The 25,815-nt window shown below is 30.9% G+C and overlaps 1 protein-coding gene across 2 annotated transcripts in view; it reads left to right on the top strand.

Annotated features, from left to right (window-relative positions):
• The window catches only part of Sema2a (Semaphorin 2a), a 735,635-nt gene that overhangs the window by 595,644 nt on the left and 114,176 nt on the right, over positions 1 to 25,815 (top strand). For both annotated transcript variants that reach the window (XM_089597226.1, XM_089597227.1), the window contains exon 9: positions 22,669 to 22,945. In XM_089597226.1, coding sequence (XP_089453352.1) covers positions 22,669 to 22,945 — 277 coding nt within the window. The remainder of the gene's footprint in view (positions 1 to 22,668; positions 22,946 to 25,815) is intronic.

Raw genomic sequence — 25,815 nt, forward strand, 5'->3', positions numbered from 1 at the left:
GTATTAAAAATGTATTAACATTAAGAGTTCTATTTTTTCTTAGTAATTTTTCCAATGTTCAAATCAAATTAAAATTGCTTATAACAATTTTATGCCATTGTCGATAGAGTTTTCCTGTGTACCTAGTCTAATTATCTGTAAGTTAAGAAAACGTTGTAGTGATATGTCTATCCTGTACCGAGATTTACGATTGAGAAACAAAAAAAGAAAATTTGTTAACTATGCTAGTGTGCAGGAGCGGCTACTACAAGAGCCGTACTGCTACAATAGCAATATTTATGGGGCAATAAAAGCATTTGCTGTGGTGCTGTGGCATCACCAACATTTTCCTACACTTGCATGTAAAGTTCCTTTTAGAGGTAAAATAACAGTTTCGTTTTATATATCACGCTATGCACAAGTCGAAGAAAAAACATATAAAATTTGTATTTATTTCCATTCTACAGGTAAACAAAAAATAATTTTTTGTACTCTTCCCTCCGCATCATGGTTAAAATCAGGATATAAAATTAAAATTATTTTTTTTAAGATTCTGTTAATGCTCAATGATAATCAAAAAAATTACACTGAAAAATCGTCATCCAAAGTGTACTCATAAATTTTTTCAAATTTTTTCGTTGATTACAACGCGGGAAACAAAATGAAACACGAGAAGCGATGTGTTGAGTTTCATTAGGGTCTGTGATCCGGTTCACCCTTTATTTTGAGCCCCAAGTAATGATTTCTCACTTCAAAGAAAAAGGAATCCGGGGCATTTCACCACCAATATCCAAACATACTCTATTTACATTATTTGTTATTTTTAATAATAACAATAAAGTAATCAATAGTTCTAGTTGAATTTTAATACTTACTATTAATAAGTAAGTTGTTGTTATTGTTATTATTATTATAATAGTTAATATTTTTACTTTTATTATCAATATACTTTAGTTTAACTGGATACCGCGATACCACAAAATCTCTCCCACCAGGCTGGTGCTGCTCGTATAATCTATGCAAAAACCCTATGTTACTTGGAGGCCTGCTTCCTTGATTTTTTGAAAACGTGGTTAAGTACGCGAACCTGCAAAGGAGGGTAATACTAACGAGATAAATAGGGGCACAGGGCACAGTACAAATTAAAATACAAGCGTATTGAATACATTGTGCTAGAAACAAACAATGTACTAAGAGTATGTAATTGTATACGTCGCAATTGCCACGGATAGTACAACGTTACCCCCTGCAAATAAATGAACACAAGTTAAAGAAAAGTGTATAAGAGAAGAACCTGAACAACAATGGTATACTTATTTGACTTTATTAAAACCCTGTAGTGGGCAGACGGATCGCTAAATTATAAAAAAAGCCAAAAATAGCATAAAACTTAATTTTTACCCCTTGTTTGTTAAGTATGAATCAAATTGGATTGGAGTTATAATTCTACACTGAATTTAAAATAAATATTACTAGATCCGGAAGCTCAATAGAAAATACAAATGAAGAGAAATATATTCAAACACTGTTTTTACTTATACATATCTTTAAAACCTCTTATACTTGGTTGGCACGGTTTAAAAAATCTTTTTAATGGTAAATCCAATGAGACCCTTTTTTTTATAAAAGACAAAGTTTGTAGGAGGCAGTGTGGACAAAAACAAATAATGGTAAATAAGGAACATCCTTATAATTATATATACATGCATACTCACGTACGTCTAACAAAAAACCAGGTTACTGCTCCAAAGTAAGTAAAATTTTTAATAAATATATGATTATAAGTGAACTAAGATAACTATAATATAAATAAAATAAGATAAAGCCTTTGCTTACTCAATATAGACTCCGTAAACACAGATTAACTTAAAAAGTTAGTATTTTATGAAATTTTACGAAAAAAGAAAAAAGTACACCACGATTTCGAGCTGAGTAAAACAAAATCTAAATTAATATTCCTTTGTATTTACGAATTGCCATCAGCTGAAGACAAAAAATATACGTAGTGCCTTCATTACTTGAATGAATAAAAACTCATTACCCTGGCTGCCATGATAAACATTTTCTATATCATAGCTTAATACTTATATGTATGCTTAGAGAATATATACATGGAGGAAGCATTGTATGCTCCGACCGCGAGACGAGAAGAGAGAGACAAAAGACAAATAGCAGTACAACCTTTCTCTCTCTTACACGCCTCTGATTGGTTGGCCCCCTTCCGTATATATAGGTATAGTTCTGCTATGATGCAGTAGAAGTGGGGGACTCGGGACTCGAGGAGAACGGAGCAGAAGAGCTGTATATATATACATATATATATATATAAATTCTCTGAGATAATTGCAGACAGCTCACAGCTGATCGTATGTTATATATATAAAAAGATGATGTAAATATTGCAGAGAAGACGTATACGATTACATTTCTCGTTACATTTTGCTATTTGTTCATTTGAATGTAATTCAAACTAAGTTGCTATTGAAAATAATAAAAAATGCCTGTGAAATGTTGTGTGCCTACATGTAAGGTTCAAAGTGATGATCCTGGAGCCAGGAGTTTATCATTTCATCAGTAAGTTAACAAGTTTGCTTATTCGAGTTTTTACGAGAACAGTCTTTTAAAATGTAGAAAATATGTATTATTGAAGGTTACCAAAAAATCAAGAAGACAGAGGAAAATGGCTGTACGAGTTGAATCGTTTTTTCACTGTTGAAGAGAAATCTTATTTATACGTTTGCTCCCAACATTTTGAATCAAACTGTTTTAGTTCTGGACCAGGAAAAAGGCTAAGAATTAAAAAAGGCTGTGTTCCAACAGTTTTTGCAGATAACCAGTAATGGATCTTGTCTTATATTATATGCTCTGTTGTACATAATGTTTGTATTTTCTAGCTAATAAATTTTTTATACACTTAGATTAAATGCCGCAGAGATAAGTGCCTGCAGCAGCTCTTTTGCTAACGATACTTTCCAGAAGAATGTTACACAAAAAATAAAATATCAAGCAGTACCAGTCAGATTGATGAAATTAATACCAATGAAGTGTCCGCCAATGATTCTCCGGCTGAGCATACTTCTTTGGATAAAAAATTGAACAATTCATATGTTGAACATGAATCGGTGGATTTTGCTTCTACGGAGATATTATGTAAAAGCCCTCATTGCTCTGAAGATACTATTGATGAAACTTCTAGCAAGTATAAGTACTCAGATGAATGTTTATTTTTAAAAAATTGTCAATGCGCATACTGGAACTTATATTTCAACTTTTTTCGTTGTTTCAGTGTGAAGGCTGTGGCTTCGAAGAGTCCAGTGAAGTCAATAGCTAATTTCAATAGTAATTCTATAGAAGCTACTACAGATAATGAAAAAAAAATGAAACGGTTGTTGTTGAAGGCTCAAAGGGAGGTATTGATGTCGCAAAGAAGGAACCGAATTTTGAGCAACAGGTTGTACCGGTCACAGAAAAAAGTGAAAGACTCACAGTCTTTACTTCGCCACATACAAAATAAGAACTATATTTGTGATAAAGTGTCTAGCATTCTTAAAGTAAGTCCTATAATTCAAAAGTCGTTCCCGTAATACATATTTTTTGGTATAAATTTAAAATCATGATCTGGCACCCCACTGTAACAGTATTATAACTAGATTTTTTTATACAAACATCATTTTTTACAAATTGACTGTCAATAAGCTTGAATTTCGTTCCATTGAAAATTAGGATGAAAAAAAGTGCGTATTGAGCTTTTTTTTTTTTTTTTTTCTCGTGTAAGATCCATATTACCAATGATAAAAACTGGAGTATGACTGTCTATTTCTTTTATGTCAATTGTTTTCTTTTTTACAAATCGATTTTTTTCTGAACAGTAGAGGTTTTCGCTGTTTATTTTTAAATGTAATGAAAAAGTATTATGATTTATGCACTGTACTTTGCATTGGAAATTTCTTACAAAATAAAATTTTCCCAAACATAATTCCTGTGATTCCTCTTTTAATTATTGCTGAACACGCCCTGAGACGTTAAAAAATGTTAAAATTAACTTATTCCATCTTAAGTAGAGTGGAAATAAGTATTTGTTACGCTGGAACGTGTGCATCACGACAATTTATTTAAAAGTAAACTTTTTTTGATTTTAAAATATGTATCAGACTCATTAAAAATTTTTTTTTACCTTATGCTAAATAATAAGTAAAGTTTAATTTAGACCTCCAATTTTATTTCTCATTTCTTATACATATTGCAGGATACGTTATCTATTGAAGCGAGAAGCATCATCAAGAGAGTGTTGGATAGGCCAAAGCGCAAATCAAAATTTCCGTTGGAATTACGATCTTTTGCAACAACGTTGCACTTTTACTCGCCTAATGCTTATAATTACGTACGTGAAAAATTTATGAAACACTTACCGCATCCCAATACGATTACTAAATGGCATGCAAACTTGCCATGTACGTCAGGTATAAGTAAACTAAGTATTGACGCGGTTTCGAGGAAGGTCCAATCAGAGAGAGAGAAAAAAGATTGACCCTCTTTTCCCGATAAGCTATTGTTTTTTGGCTGCGTGGATTCAGTCTACAAAGGTAGCATGGCCTTTTGTTGCCAGCCGTCTTAAATTTAGAATACCTTTACGAAGTCCTAGAGCATCACGTCTGTGCTTACATAATCGTGCCCAAGCGTATCCTGTGCTAAGTTTTTCGACTGAAATCCCGTAGCCACTTCATCACCAATGTTACTTACAGAAAAGTCCAATTCTTTACTCAGCCAAATTTTATCGAGTACATAGTCTTGCAAGCTCTTCCACAGCTGTTATTTACGTGACATCATCATCTTGAGCTTCTCTCTTTTTGAGCTCAGAGACAAAGAGGCTACTCCCAAAACTTGCTTGAATTGCTCAAATGTTTATACTACAGCTTTGGTCTCCTGCATCAACCTTAATTAAGCTGGCTGCGCACTTGTAATCACTCCCTGCATTGCCATGAACGAACTTTCTTGGACTTGCACTAAATGGTCCAACTGCTGCACTACTTGCAACATGGCAGTGTCTAAGCTGGTAACTAATTCAGAGAAAGCCCCACGAGAGTTTGCTTGTGCCTCTGCCTGCACTTTCTTCATCTCTTGATCGTACCTCTGCCACTCATCTGCCCAATGTATCTTTACGCACTCAACAGGTTGCCCAAGTTGCTTTCTTCTATAAATTGCTTAAACTCGTCACACAAATTACTCATGCAGCAAATCTCTAGTTCACATTCACACCACAAAACAAAGAAAAACGACAAGGAAGCTATGCCTATGGTCAAGGCCAATCGTGAATTTCTATTCCACTCCTGAATTTGTCTTCTTCTTTTCTTATGCAAGGTGGGTGTAAGGAAATAAAGGTAGCTTGCGTAATATAATAGAAAGAACAACTTTATTCAGTTAAAATAAAATAATAGTTCTGAATCAAAATGCAACAAGCCGAGAGATAGAGAGCAATGCAGCACGAGAAGGAACACAAGGAGTAAGCGTTTCATTATTCTGTTGGTGGTCATCCAGATAAAATAAATTAATGTAGTCGTTGTAGTTGAGACTCTTCAATGTTACAAGAGACTTATTGGAGGGCTAATAGAAGTCGAGATATTTCAAAAAAATTTTTTGCTGACTTGGTTTTGAACAGTAACACACAAACAATGTGTTAAATAACTGCAGCTACTGCACGCTCCAACGCCAACGAGTGAGCTCACTCTACCTGTCAACGTTAGACACATTCACAGAAAGTCAAAAGTAACTTAACTTTATTACGATCTTTATTCTTATAAACGAAGTAAAAAAAAAAATCATTCTCTGCTTTTATTTATGTCATAACAATTTTTGTACTTCAATTCACAGAAAAACTATGGCTACACGATAAAATTAAAAATATTGCTGAAAATTTTCAAATGAGTAAATTATTTAACGTTGAGTTAGGCTTAAAACAGTCGTTAGTTAAGACTAGTATCTAATTATAAAAGAAGCTGTCTGCCACTTTTCCAATTTAATATCATAATATGTAATTACCCAAGTAAGCACAGAAAAGGATGTTTATGTACTATAGTTCAGAAAATTTTTACGAAAATTTAAAATTCTTAAATTTTCTAGTTGCAGCCTGAATCATTTCGTATCGATACGGTAAATCACTTGTTTAAAACGAAGTTTTTTTATCGTGGGTTACGACGGGATATATACTCCCCGTGTATTTCCTGTGTATAAGGGCGGTTGGGAACGTAGATCCACCAGCCAGAAAGTGTAAGAAAAAAAGGGTGCAATTTTAGGAAGGGAGCAAAGAGTAGCAGGGGTAACAACACGGAACGAGAGAGGAAGAGAGAGCCTGCCAGTTCAGAGATCTATCAGCCAAAAAGCGTAAGAACAAAGCGTGAACTTGTAAGAAGGGGAACATATAGCATTAGTGGCGACATAGAGAAACAGTCAGCAAGCTAGCACAGCGACCAATAAGTCAAAAAGTGTAAGGAAAAAGCGTGCACTACCATTTTCGCTGGCTAAAAAAAAGCTAAACTGAAAAGAATTTGATTACGAATCAAATGCAAAAAAATATTTGCAAATCGATGTTATTTGAATGAATGGGAGCATTTTTTTTGTTGATATGCATAGACTCGACTCTAACACTCATCTAAGGTCCGGCGCCACAGTCACATAACCAGTAGAAAACTGGTGATAAATTTGAATACTAAATTTAAAAAAATTGATAAAGAGAACAAGCATTGAATACGCATATATGAACATATCAAGCTATCCACAAAAAGATGTTTAAGGAGACTAAATGTGTGTATGTGTATTGGCACCCTCACTTTGCTACGTCAACATTATAACTCAATGCACATATACTTGTGCGTACTCGCTGATAAACGAATGAGCAAGGGGATCGATTTTGGTAAACAATAAACAAATTCTTTTACAAATGTTTTAACAAATTAGTTCTTGCGTACATGATTACTTTTTTCTCATTTCTATTAACCAAATGACATATTTTATACTCGATTATCATCACTTTTAATAAACCATTAGAATTATAATTCGGTTAAAAAAACAAAAATTATTGCTTTCTGGCTACTGAATTCCCGAGTCATTCATACATGACAAATGTACAGGAAAGACATATACCGCTGTAATCTGCGATAAAAAAAAAAACATATTGAACTTACATGTATTTGCGAACCTTGTATTATACAGTATACATGTGATTTCTACATACATGCGAGAACTTCGTTCTTACCGGGGGACTCTGAGTTCCACTTACTGGTTTTTTTTTCAAATACTTTATCCAAATAACTTAAGCTACATTTTTAAGGATTTCGAAAATTTTGTTGTATTTGCAGCAACTCTTATGTAATAACATCAGAAATAAATTTTTTTTTTTTTTTTGCATTTTTTACCTTACCTATTTATTACGCAACGATTTTTTAAAATTATTATAAGGTAAATTGGCTATGACCTATACACTAAACATTTTTTAATATGACTTCAAGTTTTCCCAATATTTAGTAAAAACTAAAAAATATTAAGACTTTTTGACTTATTTGTCAATAAACACTGACGTAGTAAAACTTTACAATTATTTTCTTATATTTTTCATGTAAAACGCTATTTTGAAGAAATGAAAAAAGAATAGTTTTAGTTTAAGAGGAAATTGACTTCTGAGTATTAAATTCTATTAGCCTGGAAAGTTAAAGGTGAGCACTAAAATACAGCAGATTATAGTTAGGTCTGTTTTTGGTGAATTAGCTGTTTCTAAATTATGTGTAATGTCGATAGTCTATAACTTATGCAATCCTAAGGTAAACTAATAAACTATATGCACAATTTGATTCAAATATAAAAACCTACCCAAGCCACACCACATCTGTCCTAGTGGAAAATGAGATAAATATGCAAATGCACTAATAATATAGCTTACTTTATCTGTTTTCACAAAATAACTACGTCACTACGAGTAAATATTTAAACGTGCTTGACTCCCATCACACTCATGCGAAATCTTTGTCGTTTGTCAGTGTTATATGAAATAGAAAAAAATTACTGAACCCAGTAGACAGTGGGTCCTTGGGTACCTAAGTACAAAGTTATACTACTATAAAATTTTTTGGCAAACAGTATAATTATGAGTATAAAAACACATTCTATGAAACAATATTGTGTACGAAGACGGTGTAATTATAGTAGGAATGAGTATACCTACATTAATTGGGTATGGTTTTAATAAATATTTTAATGTTCACTAAGTTAACGATTATAAACCATCTATTTTGGCGCAATTTAACAAAAATAATATATAGGCTGGACAGTACAAGACTGTGCGCTTTCATCGACTCTTCCGATGGTTTAAAAACAACTTCCTTTCTACTACCTACGCTTATTAAATGTCTAACATCACGCTCACATCTATCGCATACGCTTACACACTTATTCCTAGTCCATATGAAATACCGAAAATATAATTGTATCTAAAAAGTTAAGAAAAATCGTTTTGTAGTACCGCTTCCTCCAATAGGGCAGTATTACATGCCCGTAAACGTCCCTTTAAGACTTTTATCACACATAGGTTTTTGAAACACGTATTATTCACATCAAACATACATTGAAAGAAGTATAAAAATACTCCAAAGAAGTGCAGATCCTTTAACTGTACCCTTTTTTATCTCTTGAATTTTTAAAAAATAGCCACTTAACACGTAACTTTATGAAAAAATTACGTAAAATGGCATTTATATAATCTGTAGAAATTTCTCAATTTTTTAGGTACAAAGGATTACTTTTAGATAAACCTAAAAAATTTTCAAATAGATCCAAAAGTTTGTTTTTAAATAAATTTAGAAAGAGGGGATTAAATGTGCGTAATAGCATATGTGTAAGTACATACACATGAGAAAAACAATTGCCAGCTTTGCTGCACACATTTGCATTCCTCTCATTTCTCTGAACTCGTCCCCAGGTAACTATGCGAAGAACATCCTTACCTCAACAAATCACTTTAATTACGAATGAAAACATTGTTAAAGAATAAAACACACTAAAGATCAACTATTACTATTGTTGACTACAAAATGATTTTTTTTTAATTCTTGAAAATTGTGGAAAAATATGAAAAAATTCTATACATAAAATATTATTCATTATAAAAGTAACAAATTAATGATGAAACAAATTGATGATAAGTAAATAAATATTCACCATAACGTAGGAATACTGCTCTACTAAAACATACTATTTTATAAGTTTTCGGAAAAAGTATTTAAATAAAAAAGTTAGTTTATGAAATAGACTATTTTTTGATATAATTAATTCTTAAACCAAATAAATAATTAGACAGTAAAAACAAACTAACATTAAAAATATTAAACGAACCACACAATAAAAAGCAGTAATCAGGGGTTCAAATCCCTTCAGAAACTGGTTTTTTTTTTTTTTTTTAGAATCAGTAAAAAAAAAAAATTCATTAAATTCAGAATGTAGCGTTTTACGGCGTGGTAGTGACTGGAATAGAACATCAAGGGTGGTGGGGTGAAGGGGGAGTAACATGCAAAATCCACTTTTGTCATAATTTTTCTCAAGGTTACCAACCTGAAGTCGTGGATTTACTCGTATTCATAACGTGCCTATAGAAGTACAACTATTAAAAAATGATTTGTTGTAAGTATAAGACAATAAAGGCATACATAATTATTACTGATATCTCCTTTTCAAGTATAAATATTCACTTTTTCTCTAGTGGCCTGTGATACATACTTTCTCAGTAACCGTTTAGTCAACTATCTTTCTCACAACATGAATAACAAATGCTTGTTATTTTTCATCTCATTTTAGTAATCTATAATTTTGACTTAAAAATCAAGTTATTTTGATAGCTTCATCGCTTGGTATTATCACCGTACAGAGTGTTTCTGCATTATTTTACTTACACACCATATCTGCCGATCCTATAGTAAAAACTTATTGTACCACTTGATTTAGAAGAAAAGAAATATGATACTCAAAAAAATTATTTTTGGATTAATAGTTATGTTTTGGGATGTAAATAAGAAATTCCCTTTGGGTACGATCAGTTAAAAAAAAGTTTTAAGTACTTTCTTCTACATATTTGCATGACTGAACATTAACACAAATAAACTGTTTTACTAAAGCAATACAATGGGATAAACACTGAAGGAAACGTCTGATTATTATTTATTTTTAATTTTAATTTAGTTAGATATCTAATTTAGTTTCACTAGAATATTTGCTATCTTTTACAAAATTAAGGCATTAAGCAGCATTTTCCGTCACTTTTTTGATGCAGTTAAGGGTTAGTTATTCACAGTTCTACTTGTAATTGAGTTCATACATGCTATTAGTATACAATAAACTCGTTATTTTAACTCAGGAATGATTTCTATTACCGAGGTTACATATTTCTTACTTATTATTATTCTTTTAGATCAGGTATAATTTACTGTCTGTGTACCATAGTAATCACCTGAGTGACGTTACATAACCACCAGTTCATTATTTTTGCAACCTATACATCTGTCAAATTGAGTTCGTAAGAAGTAAGAAAAAACATGTGACAAACATTTATGAGTTTATCTCACGAATTAAAGAATGTTTGTATAGAATCACTTCACTATATTGGCCCAAGTTTGTTAGATACATTATCATGAGAAGTGTTTAACAGTAAAAGGAATATTTTGAATCCTGTACGATTTTTACACGTCTTAACAGAAACGAAAAAATAGTAGCTACATCCCCGAGTATTTAATAACTATCAAGATGCTCGAAAGAGAAATATTTATATATTAACTGAGGCATTGGATCTTCACTTATATGCCGATCGAGATGGCCAATAGTGTAATTTCCAACGTAATACGTTAATCTTGCCAACGTTGTAATGATACGTATTAGTGCAAGTGTTACTCATATTCATCTGTCGCTAGAACGCTAGCAAGCCACACTGATAAATTCTAGCTAGTAATCAAGGAAGTACTAATTCCCTTTCTTCATCTCCTATTTCTAAGTTTGAAAGTACTCTACACTCTACAATACTCACTAAGTATAAATTTTAACAGGAAAAAGAACTTACTTAGCATGGTGAAAAGTGCTAGTACAAGGGTGTGTATAATATAATTACACACACACACACGCACGCACACACACGCGCATTAAAATGTCAATTACCAAATTAAGAGACCCAACGCACAGTGTGACGGTACGCAAAATATGTGTCACATTTCCTGCTTCAACTGAATTTTGCTCCAAAAAATTATTTGTTAATATCATTTTACTCATCTTGGACTCTAGTTTTAAAATCCGTTTCCCTCACATGTCTACGTTGTACTATGTATTGTGTAGATGGCGCTAAAGTCATTACAGTGGCCATACCTAATTGCTTATATTTGATTTCTATCAAAGTTTCGACGATAAAAAAAAAGTTAGTAGTGTTTCTCATGGTTTTTTGAGGCACTGAACACGACAATGATATCTTTTTTGCAAAAAAAAGATTGTTATAACAATTTGTTTAAGCAAACATACATTGGAAAAATTTTAAAATACAAGCAGCACATATTTTCTATGTGCTTCAAGCTTTGTCATTACAAACTAAATATTCATTTTGTGAAAAAAAAATTGCTTACACATTTGATTTAAATAAACAAGGACTTACAATTTTTTGAAACACAAGCTGCACATATTTTCTATAGTTTTCAATGTTTGATGATACGACTATAATATTAATATTTTTTCCAAAAAAATTTGCTTAAACATATTGTCTAGACAAACATGGGTTCAAAAATTTTTTAAATACAAGCAATACATATTCCCTATGGTTTTTAAAGTTTGTCGTTACAAATTCAATATTTATTTTGCAAAAAAAAATTGTTCAAATATTTTGTTTAAGCAAACAAGGACTTGAAATTTTTGGAAACACAAGCTGCACCTTTTAATGGGTTTCGAGGTTTCTCGTTGAAAATTTTATATTCGTTTTTCAAAAAAAATTGTTTAAAAACTTTTTTTTTTATAGTTTTTAATAAGAATGATAAGGAATTTAAGATTTATGTTGCAAAAACTGTTAGTTAAACAAATTGTTTCAACAATAATAGCATTATAAGTTGACTCTTCAATAAACAATTTATTTTGCAGAAATATAAGATAATCAAGTTTTCTACGTTACGATAACTGTGAGATTAAAAATCCTAAAATTTTTGACGGTCAGAAAGACAAACAATGATATCTTGAATGTCAGCAAGTCCTAAAAAATTTTAAAAATGCCACAGGTAGCCAATACACTGTTCTCGCTGAAGCTCAATTTAACATACTTGTCAAGATATTTTCAGAATATAGTTCATGCATTTTTCATTTGACTATTATAATACGCAATACATAAAATCGGAAAAAATTGTGCATAAATATTCTAATTACCAATTTGTTGTTTCAAATTTGTTGTTTGCATATAATTTTAATCATACAGAAGAACATACAATTTTTATTAAATGTCATACACTCGTACTCAAACGATCCTGCAAGTTGTCCTGCAGGATCTTTTGGTATAGGTGCTAGTGTAGAGTTTGTTTGAATAAAAAATTGTTGCAATTTTTATTTTAACTCGAAATAAAAAATACTTTATTTATGTAGAAATTTGTTTTCCAATAAGATAACACTGCTTTCAAAATTAAAGTACTATTTATGAATTTAATTAAAAGTACTTGTTGCTCCTCATTAGATTCTACAATATTTACCTAATACATAGGTTGTAAGCATGTTTATTTAATAGTTCATTAAAAACAATAGGACTTGATTTTGAAGTTTATTAATATTCATCATTTAACTTTATACTTTATACTATTTTCTAAGCTAGAAAAAAAATTTCGTATTTAGTAACGATATACCTTAACTGACACCACGCTAGTAGTAATAAATCTAGCTAAACGATCTTATACCTGAGACTGTATCGTTTTCTTAGTCTACCGTATTGGTTGGGTGAAGTTTGTCGTGCGTGACTGTTGTAAAGGGTTTTTCGTTAAACAACAATAGTCATTATTATTACTTTTTGGGACGTTTACAAAATTATTGGCAGTATTAATAATATAAAAATAGTTTATATTTTCGTGGACAATTGTTTAATAACTTCGTTTTTATCATGGCTTTGACTGTTTCATGCAAGGACTTATTATTAGTTTTGAAGACAAATGCTCATTTGTCGTTCGATGATCAAAAACATTGTGTATTACAGTTTTTAGTTCATTATTTCGGTTTTGACGACAATGACCACAAGATTATTAATAATTTGAAAGAAACGCTCAGAAAAATTTTTTTTAACAATGTGAAAAAAAGATTATATGCATTACCGAAAAATAATAAGAATTATGATGCTTTTGGAAGAACTTACTTAACTTGGATAGAAGGATGTTTTAATTTTGATTTGAGCTTTGATGCAGGAATCACAAGAAGGAAAACTAAAGAAGGTAAGTTTGTTAAAAAATTACTAATTTCTTTGACAATTAATGAATAATTTTGGGTAGACGATTGCATTAACCTCCTCCGGAAAGTGGTATTTTTTTTTTTTAATTATCAACATATTTTTTAGTACTAATGTTCATCAGTATTTGATTACTGATCAGTCAATATTAAATATCTTAGGCAATCCTACAGCACAAAAAGTACATTTTAAAGAATGTTTAAATAACATTTCAATGCCTTAGTAAATTTAATACTAGTAACATTTTGAGGAGCAAACATCTACATACATATAGTACTTTCAATTGTAGATAATTCAATAAATTGATTATATAATTGATAAGAAGTAATGAGCTTGTTTCTGTTTTTAAATAATATTAGAGAACTGGTATGTTTCAGGATTTAGTCGACTGATACTTTTACTGATAAAATTTATTGAGAAAACATGTCAATTCTCTGTGTACTTTCATAATGTTATTCTTGATTTTGAGATAGATGTATAAATATATATTTGGAGACACACATTTCCAGTATTAGTTAATTATTTGGATATTACTCTCCAATACAGATTTTTCTGTGGGTCGTCTTAAGAGTACACAAATAACATTGTCATCAAAAAGCACTATTTACATAGGAAGTAGAGATTAAGATGAAAAGCTCAGTGCTGAGGAGTGTTTTCTCGTTACGAAAAATAAATTTAGAGCTGATTACAATTACGCTGGTGCTTGATCAATGGATGAGATAATGGAGTCTGATAAAGCTGTGGAAGTAAGTGGCGCTTTGAAGACATCTGTGGTGACAATGTTATCTCCAGACAAAGCACTAATTTTCATTCTGGATATAAATCTAACGACAAACGCATATTCAATTCTGAGAACAACTGCATTAGAAGCTGGGCAAAATTTACACCCATCATACTATAAGGTGAGCTTGTAAAAATATTATACTTATGTATATGTCGTTTTACTAAGAATGCTGTGCAGTTTAGGTACAAGTCAAAATTCTGAGATTCTGCGTAAAAAATATTTTAATAATTTTTAATCTAAATAAATTTGGACCCAACTTTGGACAAATTTTCAAAATTTTGCTTTTATTAAATAACAATTTTTAATAACGGTTGCAATAGTAACGTCATAACCCTAAGCCGTATACAATAAAATGGTGACACAAAACCCAAAACAAAAAAATTTGTCAACGAAATGAAATCAAGTAATCAAAGTTAAAGATGAAATAGAGAGCAAATTTAACGCTGTATTGTTTTTAGTTTTTACTAGTTGTAAATATTAAAATAAAAAGTTTTAAATACATTATAATCATACTAAAACTTTGCTGGAAGTATAGCATTATAAATACTCATAATGTAGTGTACAAACTAGATGTATATGTAATTTCTTTTAATAGGTTGTAGAAGCAAAACAAAGGGCCTACCCTGAGCATATAATTATAACAGAGTCAGATTGCAAAATATCTTTACAGGACTTAGTAGGTCATATAATCAAAAGATTACTTGAATTTTTAAATATAAAATTTGAAAATCATCGTGAATTGACGCTTAAACTCAAGTATTGTATGGATGGAACTAACGCAAATTCTTATAAACAAAAATCCGAAGACAAACTACAGATGATAGCAAAAAGTTTTGCGTGTCCATCGTTCCACTGCAATTGATAGACAAAACAAAAATAACGGCGAAAAATACTGGATTAATCTATGACCCTCCTGAGTACGATTTTGCAGGCCTATTAAAATACTATTCGAAAAAGAAACAGACGAACTATATAGGGAAGAGAAAAAAACAATAAATGACCTTTATTAATCAGTTTGAAAGTATTTTACTTAATAACTGTACTGTTGGAATAGATATGTTGTGCACCATGATTGATGGAAAGGTTAGTGTGCACATATTTTGTTTTTTTTTGTGTTTTATGTCCAATTTTTCGATCGCTTGTTGATTCAGCTTTCGGGCATGTAGTGATGAATGAACATCGATACATGATACTTATTATTAATAAGAATGTATTAATTATTAATATCATTATTAAGAATGTAGTATTGAAAATGATTTTCAAACAAGCTTTTTCACTAATTTTTCAACTTAACAATATTTTTTTTTTTGTATCGTCATACGTTTCAACATGTCAATATCTTTTTACCTTACGATATCTATAGAATTTTTATTTACTTCTGACCCATCTGTTGTAACTATACCTTCTATCATAAAGTTGAATTAATTAGGTTATGTTTTTACTGAATAAAATTATTTTAATAAAGTGATCTTTACCTGTGGGAGTAATTACTAATTTTTTTTTTAAATTTATTATATGTATAGTTTAGGTATGCAATGCTCTAAATGATGCATCTGGTCAGTGATGTTTTATCTGCAAATGTACTATCTCGACTTTCAATGATGCTGATATGCTGGCTGACGTTCATATCGATCCCACATCAATGCAGTATAGTTTTTCTGTTCTACATGCTTATATTCGTTTCATTGGGGTTGTTTTGCACGTGGCTTACCGATTTGAGCTCAATAAAAGGAATGTTAGCATCAATAAGAATTATTTTATTTAATTTAGTCATCCACTAAAGAGCAGTAAATTTTTCAAATTGATAAAACTAAATACTATTTTGCTACCTCCAGAATACGGATTAGACTTTAAATGCACATTTGCACTACATACACATAAATACGCTGATATACACTGACACATTAAAATACAAATGAAAATTTTCAATGTATAGATTTAATCACTCAAGAAATCCGCTACTTAGAGACAGATTACTTAATTCTATTTATGAATAGTTTCCCAAGGACGAAAAACATGTAATTAACAAGAAAAACAAGAGATCCAGGATATGCTTCGTGAAAAACTGGGTATCTTAGTTGACGCACCAACACAAGGATCCGGCAATACAAACAGTGGCAACACTGCTTACACGTTTTTTAATAACATTAATGTAGTAGCTAAAGTTACCAGTACACTCTTAATTAACACAGAGAAATACTTCAAATTTGTAGCGTGTCTAAAAAGTAAAATTTGATTGTAGGATTTGATTATGACCTTTTGAATATGTTCAAAGTCATACTAGCTGTTGTGTCACCAAACAAAAATATAGATACTGAAAAATTCAAATTTTATTGCCTACATGCAGCTAAACGATACGCTGAGTTATATAATTGGTACTACATGCCTACTACAATGCATGTAGTATTGATACATGGCTTTAAAATTATGCGGGACCTATTTTTACCAATAGATATGTTTCTGGAAGAAGCCCAAGAAAGTAATCATAAAATTGTTAAGTCGTTTCGTGAAAAATACACAAGGAGATTTTATCGGTAAGTATTGTACATAAAAATGTACGCCAAATGAACTACTTGTAGACTATCTTACAGATATTTATGTACTTATGTTGAATAACTATCGTTAAAAAATTTTATATTTTTTAATACAAATGTAAAAATTTTATAATACACAGTTGTATTACTTATTAGGTATACATATTTTTTTGTTGCCATTAAAATGTTAGGTAATTTTGCATGCACAGTTGTCAAGTACTTGGTTATGTTTTATATTTTATTTTAAAGTACATATGTGATATTGAATATATTTTGACATAAATTTTCAAAGTGTGTGAACAATTATATGCTTATTTCAGTGTTGCTACAAACGAGGATATGTTCTATCGGTTACTCCTTAATTCTGATCCCTTGCTGTCATTAACACGAAAAGTAGAAAAGAAAAAAAGTACAGATTTAACTAAAGAGATAAGATCCTTATTTTAAGATGTAGAAGGTGAACAATCGCAGAACTCCTCAGATGAAGAATAAATAAAAAGATGTATGAATTTTTTATTTTACTTAAGTACTTTACAACATGTATGTAATTGCAATTGTAAAATGAGAGAATTTAAACGTGACAGATAATACAAATTCTTTCTTTCAACATCCAAAACTTCCACGAATAAACTTGTCGTTTTACCTTAAATATTTGGGATCAAAATTTTTTATACAACATATACATATGCAAAAATTATTATAAAAAATATTCGATGTTACATACCACTTTTGCAACCTTTTTGCCATTTGTAACTTGGAGTCAGATAAAAGTTTAGAAAAAGTACGTATCGCGAGTCAATTTCGCAGTCTTATATGCCATACAAAACATAAGCTTATTGTATTGTTGATTCTTTAACCCAACTCTCAGCAGAATTTATAAAAAACTTGTATAAGTAATCGGGTTTGAAAAGTCAACTTTAAAAAATTAAAAACGGACATCTGCAACAGCTGAAACATTTATCGTTTGTCTTTTTACCATTTATGTTCTCGTCTTTGCTCAAACTATTTTGTTATAAAAGTTTTTTTCAATGAATAGATAGCAGATCCTTGAGAAGTAACATCAAGGATAAAAGATTAAATGAGTTTTCAGGTAGTTAAAAACTTATGATCTCATAATTGTTCAAACACTTTCTTCACAACTTAAAACTCAAATTCCTTATCATTTCTCTTGAACACTATAGAAAAAATTTGTTGCATGTTATAAAAAATGTTTGTTTTATTATTCATCCAAAAAATTTGTTTGAACAAATTTTTCTTGAGTATAAGAATTATATTCGTAACAATTAACCTTAAAAACCATAGAAAATATGTGCCACTTGTGTATTAAGGAATTTCGAATCTATGTTTGTTAAAACAAACTGTTTAAACAATTTTTTTTTTTCCAAAACAAATAAATAAATTTGTAACGACAAACCTTAAAACCTGTAGAAAATATGCACCACTTGTTTTTTAAAAAATTTTCGAACCCATGTTTGTCTAAACAATTCGTTTGAACAAATTTTATGGAAATAAACATATTGTATTCGTATCAGCGAACATTGTAAAATATAGAAAATAGGTGCAGCTTGTGTTTCAAAAAATTTTAAGTCCTTGTTTATAGTAACAAAATGTTTAAGCAATTCTTTTTTGCAAAATAAATATGACATTCGTATCGACAAACCTTAAAACCCATAGAAAATACATGCAGCTCGTACTTTAAAAATTTTTGAATATATGTTTGTTTAAACAAATTGTTCAAACAATTTTTTTTTTGCAAAATAGATATAATTTTCGTGTTCAGTGCCTCAAAAAATACTACTTGTTATCGTAAGTAAACACTACTAACTTATTTTTTATGGTCGAAACTTTTATGGAAATCAAATATAAGCAATTAGATATGACCAGTATGACGACTTTAGCGCCACCTACACAATACATAGTAGTACAACGTAGACATGCGAGGGAAACGGATTCTAAAACTAGAGTCCAAAAGACGAGTAGAACGATATCAAAAAATAGTTTTTTGGAGCAAAATTCAGTTGAAGCGCGAATTTTGACACATTTTTTTGCGTTTCGTCACACTGTGCGACGGTGCTCATTTATTTTATTTATACACTAACCTACATCTCTTGGTAAATAACAGTAGCATTGTTAATACTGTCAGAGATATGTTGAGAGGTGAGGCAACAAAAATAAATTGTTTTGTGTTTTCTCTGTTCATAAATGAAAAAACAGTTTTTTAGCTTCTCATGGTAGTATCGTAAACAGAAATTTTAGAGAAAAAACAAGTTCGTTCTCAATTATTTGTAAAAATATTGAGTACAATTCATTAAAATACGTTATAAAAACCATGTATTAGTATTAAAATAATATCATGTGGATACAGTTCTTGTTTTATTGTTTCCTACAAAATTTAATAGAAGAGCTCTATATACTGTTAATTGTGCAAAATCGAAAAAAACCAATGGCTGTGGATCAAATTCCTTTTAAAAATCTGATAAGATACCTTGCAAAACTAATAGATTAAGGAGATTTATCTGTTACTTCTGGAGTCAAACATAAAATTTCAATTGTGAAATATGATGCAAGATAGTTTGCTTCCAATAATTTATATGTTGAAGTACGTGTGAATCTTACGGCATATACTCCTAGAGGAAGCATAGCAATGCCTTACAGCATGTGGAGGCAGACCAAGTTCTAGTAATAGCTATGTTTCTCTAGCTGAGGCGCAATTGATTGAGATGTTGTATTTTATCAGTGTCAACCAATTGCTTTTCAACTAAAGTGAGATAGCTACTACGCGTCCATCAATCCATCAATTGCGTTACGTATAGAGGAAGATAGATACTTTTTAAACCTTAAACTTGGTCTGCCTTGTCATACTGCAAAGCATTGCTAACTTTTATCTAGGAGTATATGCTCTTAGGTTATATATAGCACATTTGAGTTTCAGCAAAGTTATACATACCATTGCAACTAACAATTATAAAAAATTGTAAGTATTTCTTCAAAAGTTATTAAAGCTCTTGAGCATCTTTTTTTGTGTAGCTCTGTTCAACCACACAATTAATCCGGAGTCTGAGGTACCCGGATACATGAAGGAACAAAGTGGCATAATGGGCCGAACAAATAACCGAGCGAGCAAACGGAAAAAAAACGTACCCAAGGTTTCCATTTTTAATATTAGCTCTTATGGAGCAGATTTAGAAAATTAATTACGCATAAGTTTTCTAAAGAAATTTTAAATGTATGAGTAGAAAGGTTATGTAATACATGTAGAAAGATTTATTTTTTTTTTAATGCCACTTTGCAAAGTATGGGTAGTGAGGCACGTTCTTGAGATATTTGTGAAGAAAAAAGGTGATAAGTAATCTAGAGTGAGTATAAAAGGAGGTATTGAAAAAGTGTCCGAAAGTCACTGATTTTCTCCACTATTTTCAGAACTAATTGGGAAAATAAACAAGCCAAGCCGTGATGTATATATTTATTCGCTTTGAGCGCAATTCCGAAATCGTGCCCCTACTGGACACTTTGAGAACGATTGGTCGTGATTAGAAAAGGTTTTTATTATAAAAGCTTCCGGCTCCATTCACCAGGTGACCAACCCTTAAATTTCGTTTTTCTACAAGCATGTGGAAATCATTTCATAGTACTGTCCTTTTCTAATCACGACCAATCGTTCTCAAAGTGCCCAGTGGGGGCGCGATTTTGGAATTTCGCTCAAAGCGAATACGTGTCTGAATCTGTGTTACTCTCTCTACCACCTCTACTACGCATATGGTCCTAAAAATGGCGTCTTCAGCCACACTTATCCCTTACTATTTACTTGTAGGTATTTATAGGGCTGTGCAGCTGCCATTTTCTCAAAACTGATACGTGCAAATTTGTAAAAATAACTAGTAGTTTCATAAACTGACCTTTTATTCTGCTTCTAAGAATTCTTGTCAAAGGCATTGATAATTTTTTTTTTCCGAGTGTTCATCCATTTTTCACTTCATTAACAACAAGTATAAACACGTATAAGCACTAGGACCAACTCAATCATACCTATGATCACGTTAACGAAGCGTCAGAAAAACTCTTAATCAACCCTTGAAAATTAACGGTACAGGTGAAACGGCAAGACTTAAATGGTCACCCATCCAAGTACTAACTCTGCTAAATGCTGTTTAACTTTGGAGATCGATGAAACTGCAACTCTACCGTTGTGCCAGTACAACCACTTCTATATTTACCGTCGTATACCGTCATGCGTTGGCCGTACTCAGATTTCGGTAATGCGATTGTCAAACTATTTATATCAATACATACAGCCAAGGAAACTACCGTTATTAGGGCAATGTGCCTTCTACGCCTGTGTATAACATTAAACAAAAATCAAAAGTTTTAGAAAATGATCTTTAATATCATAACAAATAAGCAGTAACAGTTTCTAGATAAAACAAATTTTTCAGAATTTTTCTGGCACTAAATTTTTATTGAGATTACTCTGTAGTTTTTATTATAATTTTTCTAAAAAATTTGAAAAATACTCATTTTTCATTAGACTCTGTTTGCAAGATATGCTCTCATATAATAAGCATATTTCGACTATGTAGCTGTATAGTGTCTCCAAACTTTTTAAGAACATTTATTTTGTACTTATTTAATAGTAGAATTTGTATTAAGTTTTTTTTGTTAATAAATTAAACAGATAAACTTCTTCTAGTCATTGGTTGCCTTGATAAATACGTAAGGAATTTCTAATTTCACGCAAGAGTAAAAATAATCTTTCAACATTAAAGTTAGTAACCAAGAAGCACAAAAGTATAGACAACACAAAATAACTACGGGGAGAAACATATTACATTATAGCCAAGGGACGTATAAATAAAGTTTTTTTATTTGACTGCTTAAAAAATCATATTTTATCAACGTTGCCCAGAATATCAGATAATTTTTCCAGAGATCAAAAGGGGTAAAAATTCCTTTTTACGTACATACATAGCAAAACAAACTATTGTATCACCTAGCCATAGTTTGATAACAACGGAAAATATAATTTATTTAATGTAAAGTAACTATAAAATATAACATTGGTGATGAAATAAAATTCATTGAAAAACGCTCTCCGTAAAAAGGGCAGCATTAGAATATTGGCGTAGGTCGGGGAATGGCACGATCCAGCCCTGGTAGTACTGCTGATTGTATGTCAGGAACTGGGTCAATAACAGTGAAAATAAAAGTTTGTAAGCATCTTTAAAACATTTTTTTTTTAACTCTTGCCTCCAAAAAATTCAAGTCTCTCTTTCAATCACCGCTAATATTTGAGATGCAATAAAATAAAAAGAATCATTTAGTTATTACCATAAAAGGTCAAAGTATTGTCGTAAAAATAGGAATAACAAGCATTTGTAGACTTGGAACTACTTATTTTATTAAAAACTATTCATATTCCTTCCACTCATGGATGAAACTTTTATTTTATGAGGATAACTTTATCGTGGATTATTTTTTGAAGCCATAAGCATGCCATGATAAACTGGGATTCTGCAGCGCAGTATATTATGCCCATACTAACTCAGCTTCAAGCATTTGCTCAAGCTAACTTTTTTTATACTGCAATAGTGTAAGAAATTGTAGACATTTTGTTGGTACTGATACGGACAAAAATAACTGTTTTGACGTATCATTAAATTGTTACTTCGCATATTATGATATACAGTTAAGAACTAATTGTTAATACCCCTTATAATATGTAGTCAGAATAAATGGTATTTTTGTTATTATATTCAGTGTTATATTACGTATAACCTTTAGTGTAACGTATTGATTATATTATCTTTGAATTTCTATTATTATTTATAAAGTAGAATGGCTTATACATGTGAGATTAAAGAAGAGTAATCCAATATCTTAATTTTTCATTTAAGATGATGGTAGAATATATAAAATAGTTCAATGGACTGATACTGATGACATAACACAATCGTCATTACTAGATATATTTGATGTCACTCCTGGAGAGCCCATTCAAGCTATGGAAATCTCTAAGGAACACAAATCTCTTTATGTTACTTCTGATCATAGAATTAAGCAAATCGATTTATACATGTGCTCTCGCCGGTATGATAATTGCCTAAGATGTGTAAGAGATCCATATTGTGGCTGGGATAAGGATTTAAATAATTGCAAGTCTTATGTGCCTGGGTAAGATAGTAACTTTATTTTCCATGGCTTATATTTTATACATACATCAATGAAAATAAAAAATTCCACTATCGATAAAGTAAATTGATTTCATAGCTTTTTAAAAAAATTTAGTTAACAACTAGTTATTTAGTCAAAAAAAATAAATTAATAAAAAGAAAAAGTGAATGTAGACGCATATTCTTGAGACTTCAAAGGATAAGTGTAGACCACACTTGACACTATTATTTGAAAATCTAACGAAAAGCGTGAAAAATTAAATGTACGACTAATTAGGTATGATTCTGATTTGTTTTTTTCCTTCATATGGCAATGAAACTTGATGAAATCAAGCTCCAGTTTTTCCTTGGATAGTCAAGATTGAAGATTGTGCAGTTACTTTTTCATTGGCTAGTTAATTTACCAAATTAATTAATTATTGTACAATAAATGAAAAAGCTATTGATCAATAAGTACTATAAGTTGCCAAAGAAGTTGAGTTGTCGCACATTCATCAACTTTAAAGAAACAAACGTAGTTTGATTTTGGTAAGATTTATTCCAATTGGAACAGCTTAAGCGAATCACGCCTCATTAGTACAATATCTATTTTTTTGCCTTTTGTCTAAAATATGCAATCAACTTTTTTTGTCTTTGGGCTTGATTTCTTTTTTGAATAATTAAAAATTAGCATATACCCTTTTTTTGACTAAAATTAATTTTTACATGTCTAATGTTTTACATTTACTCTATTAAATCTAATTATGATTCATGATAAACAAGACAATTTGAATAATTTTTTAACTGCCCTTAAGTAAAGTCTCTTAATTAAGTAAGCAGCGCATTTTTTCTTCTTCCCAAAAGTCTGTGAAGCCAATTACCCTTGTTGACAATGTAAAAAACTTTTGTTGTTTAGGGATCGACTGCCTTCAAAGCACACAACTTTTTTAAAATTAAAAACTCTTAATGGGAGACTTGAATTGTAAGAAGTCACTGATCTGTTCAAAATAGTTACGGTTACTTATAGAGATGATTGAAAAAAGTTAAACTGCAAGTTTTTATAACTTAAGTAACTAGTTACGTAACGCAATGGTATATAAAGACTAAAGTCCCAAAATGGTAATAGCTTGAAACAATTATAGCTTTAAGAGCATTCCTCAGAACATTATTTTCTTGAAAATCAGTGTTAATTTAGTCTATAGATCTATTTTTGTGGTTTTTATAAGTAGAAACAACTTTTAGTATCTACATAGTAGTAAGAATAAATGTTAAAAAATCAGTAAGAAATCAATACTTTTAAGTAACAGACATGTACTCAAAGATTTACTATGATATTGTTCGTATGTATATGGCGTTAGCTCCCAGCCAAAGCTTACGGGAGTTGGGTTGCAATTCACTTAACGATGAAAATATTTTTTAAAAAATATGTGTTGTAACGAAACATTACATGGATGCAATCACCAAATTTGAACACAATCGCGTCCACAGATTTCGAGGAAAAAGTTCATGAAGTGTTTTTTTCTCGTCGTCTTTTATATGGGCTTAAATGTAAGTTATCAAAAAAGTTGTGAAAAAATACCTTTTACTCTTGACACAGCAATGATAATGTTTTGTAAAACTGATATGTTATTTATGACAACTTTATTCGTATACGTGCAAAGTTTTAACAAAATCACGTCTGCAGTTATGGAGATAGTTGCACAAACGTAAACAAATTTGTTTCCAGCTCGTATGCTATATTCATGTGGCAGACAAGGATGCTCTGAGTACACTGTCTGCTATCAGCTCGACTTTTTACGTGACACGATGGCTTTTCACAAAATCACTTCTAGAAGCCGTTCTACTCATAATTATGATTTTAAACTTGGTATAGGCCTTAATGAGACCTTATACTTCAATGCTATACCATTAAAATCTCTAATTTCGAAAATTTATAGCACACTTTTATTAAAAGAAGATCAGATTGATTATACTGTTTACTCCTTAGTTTTTATTTCCCGTAGAGGAAGTATTTAGGGTATTTAATTAATACCACAAGAAACTAGATACCTTAAAGAATATTCTGTAATTTTTTTGAAGTACATTATTTAAACATAAAAGAGTACTGGCGAGTCAAACACAAATGCATGTTCCGTAATTGAAAGGGCGGATGTTTTTAGGCTATGTTAGTACAGCAGACTTTATCACGGTGCCATATGCATTATACACGTTCTCCCCTTCACCTCCTCGCGGGAACGACCCAACTCCCTTAACACAAGCTTCGCACCAAAAGCGCAGTATATTTTATGCAGGATCTCGTAATGCGCGCTAGAGTGTGCTCTCACACGATGTATCCATCAAACCATCGGCAGCGCCTACCTATAAGTAGCAGACGCTGCCTAAAACATAACGCTCTCGACCAGCGACGACGGCAACACGTGCCTCACCTATGGCCAGCAAATTGATCTTTGAATTAGTCTTTAGTTTTTTGTATCATATAAAGTCCATTAAATTGTACGTCCTAACTTATTGTGTTACTACCTGCTCCGCATCTCCATTATCCTCGAACTTGGAGATTATTTCACTCACGATAATACAGTAATACGATAATCTTCACATACATACTCGTATGTTGCTGTATTGTCAGGATAAAAGATTTGGACTTTTTTTTAGAATAATTAAACTTCATACTTTTTTCAACCTATATTTATACAATGTTCTATAGGCTTTTATGATGAAAAATTGTATTTTTAAAATGAAAACTTAAAAAATTTATTTGATAATCCTAACTGATCACAGAGAACGTCCTTAAATTTCGAATAATAACAATTAATTAGTCAAAAGAGGCTTCATATAAATATAGAGATATAAAAAAAATGTATAATTATGGCAACATAAAACATATGACATTTG

Source organism: Copidosoma floridanum, unplaced genomic scaffold, assembly GCF_036245765.1.
Source record: "Copidosoma floridanum isolate Cflo_tuat_1 unplaced genomic scaffold, Cflo_Japanese_pri ptg000031l, whole genome shotgun sequence".
In the NCBI taxonomy this organism is placed as follows: domain Eukaryota; kingdom Metazoa; phylum Arthropoda; class Insecta; order Hymenoptera; family Encyrtidae; genus Copidosoma; species Copidosoma floridanum.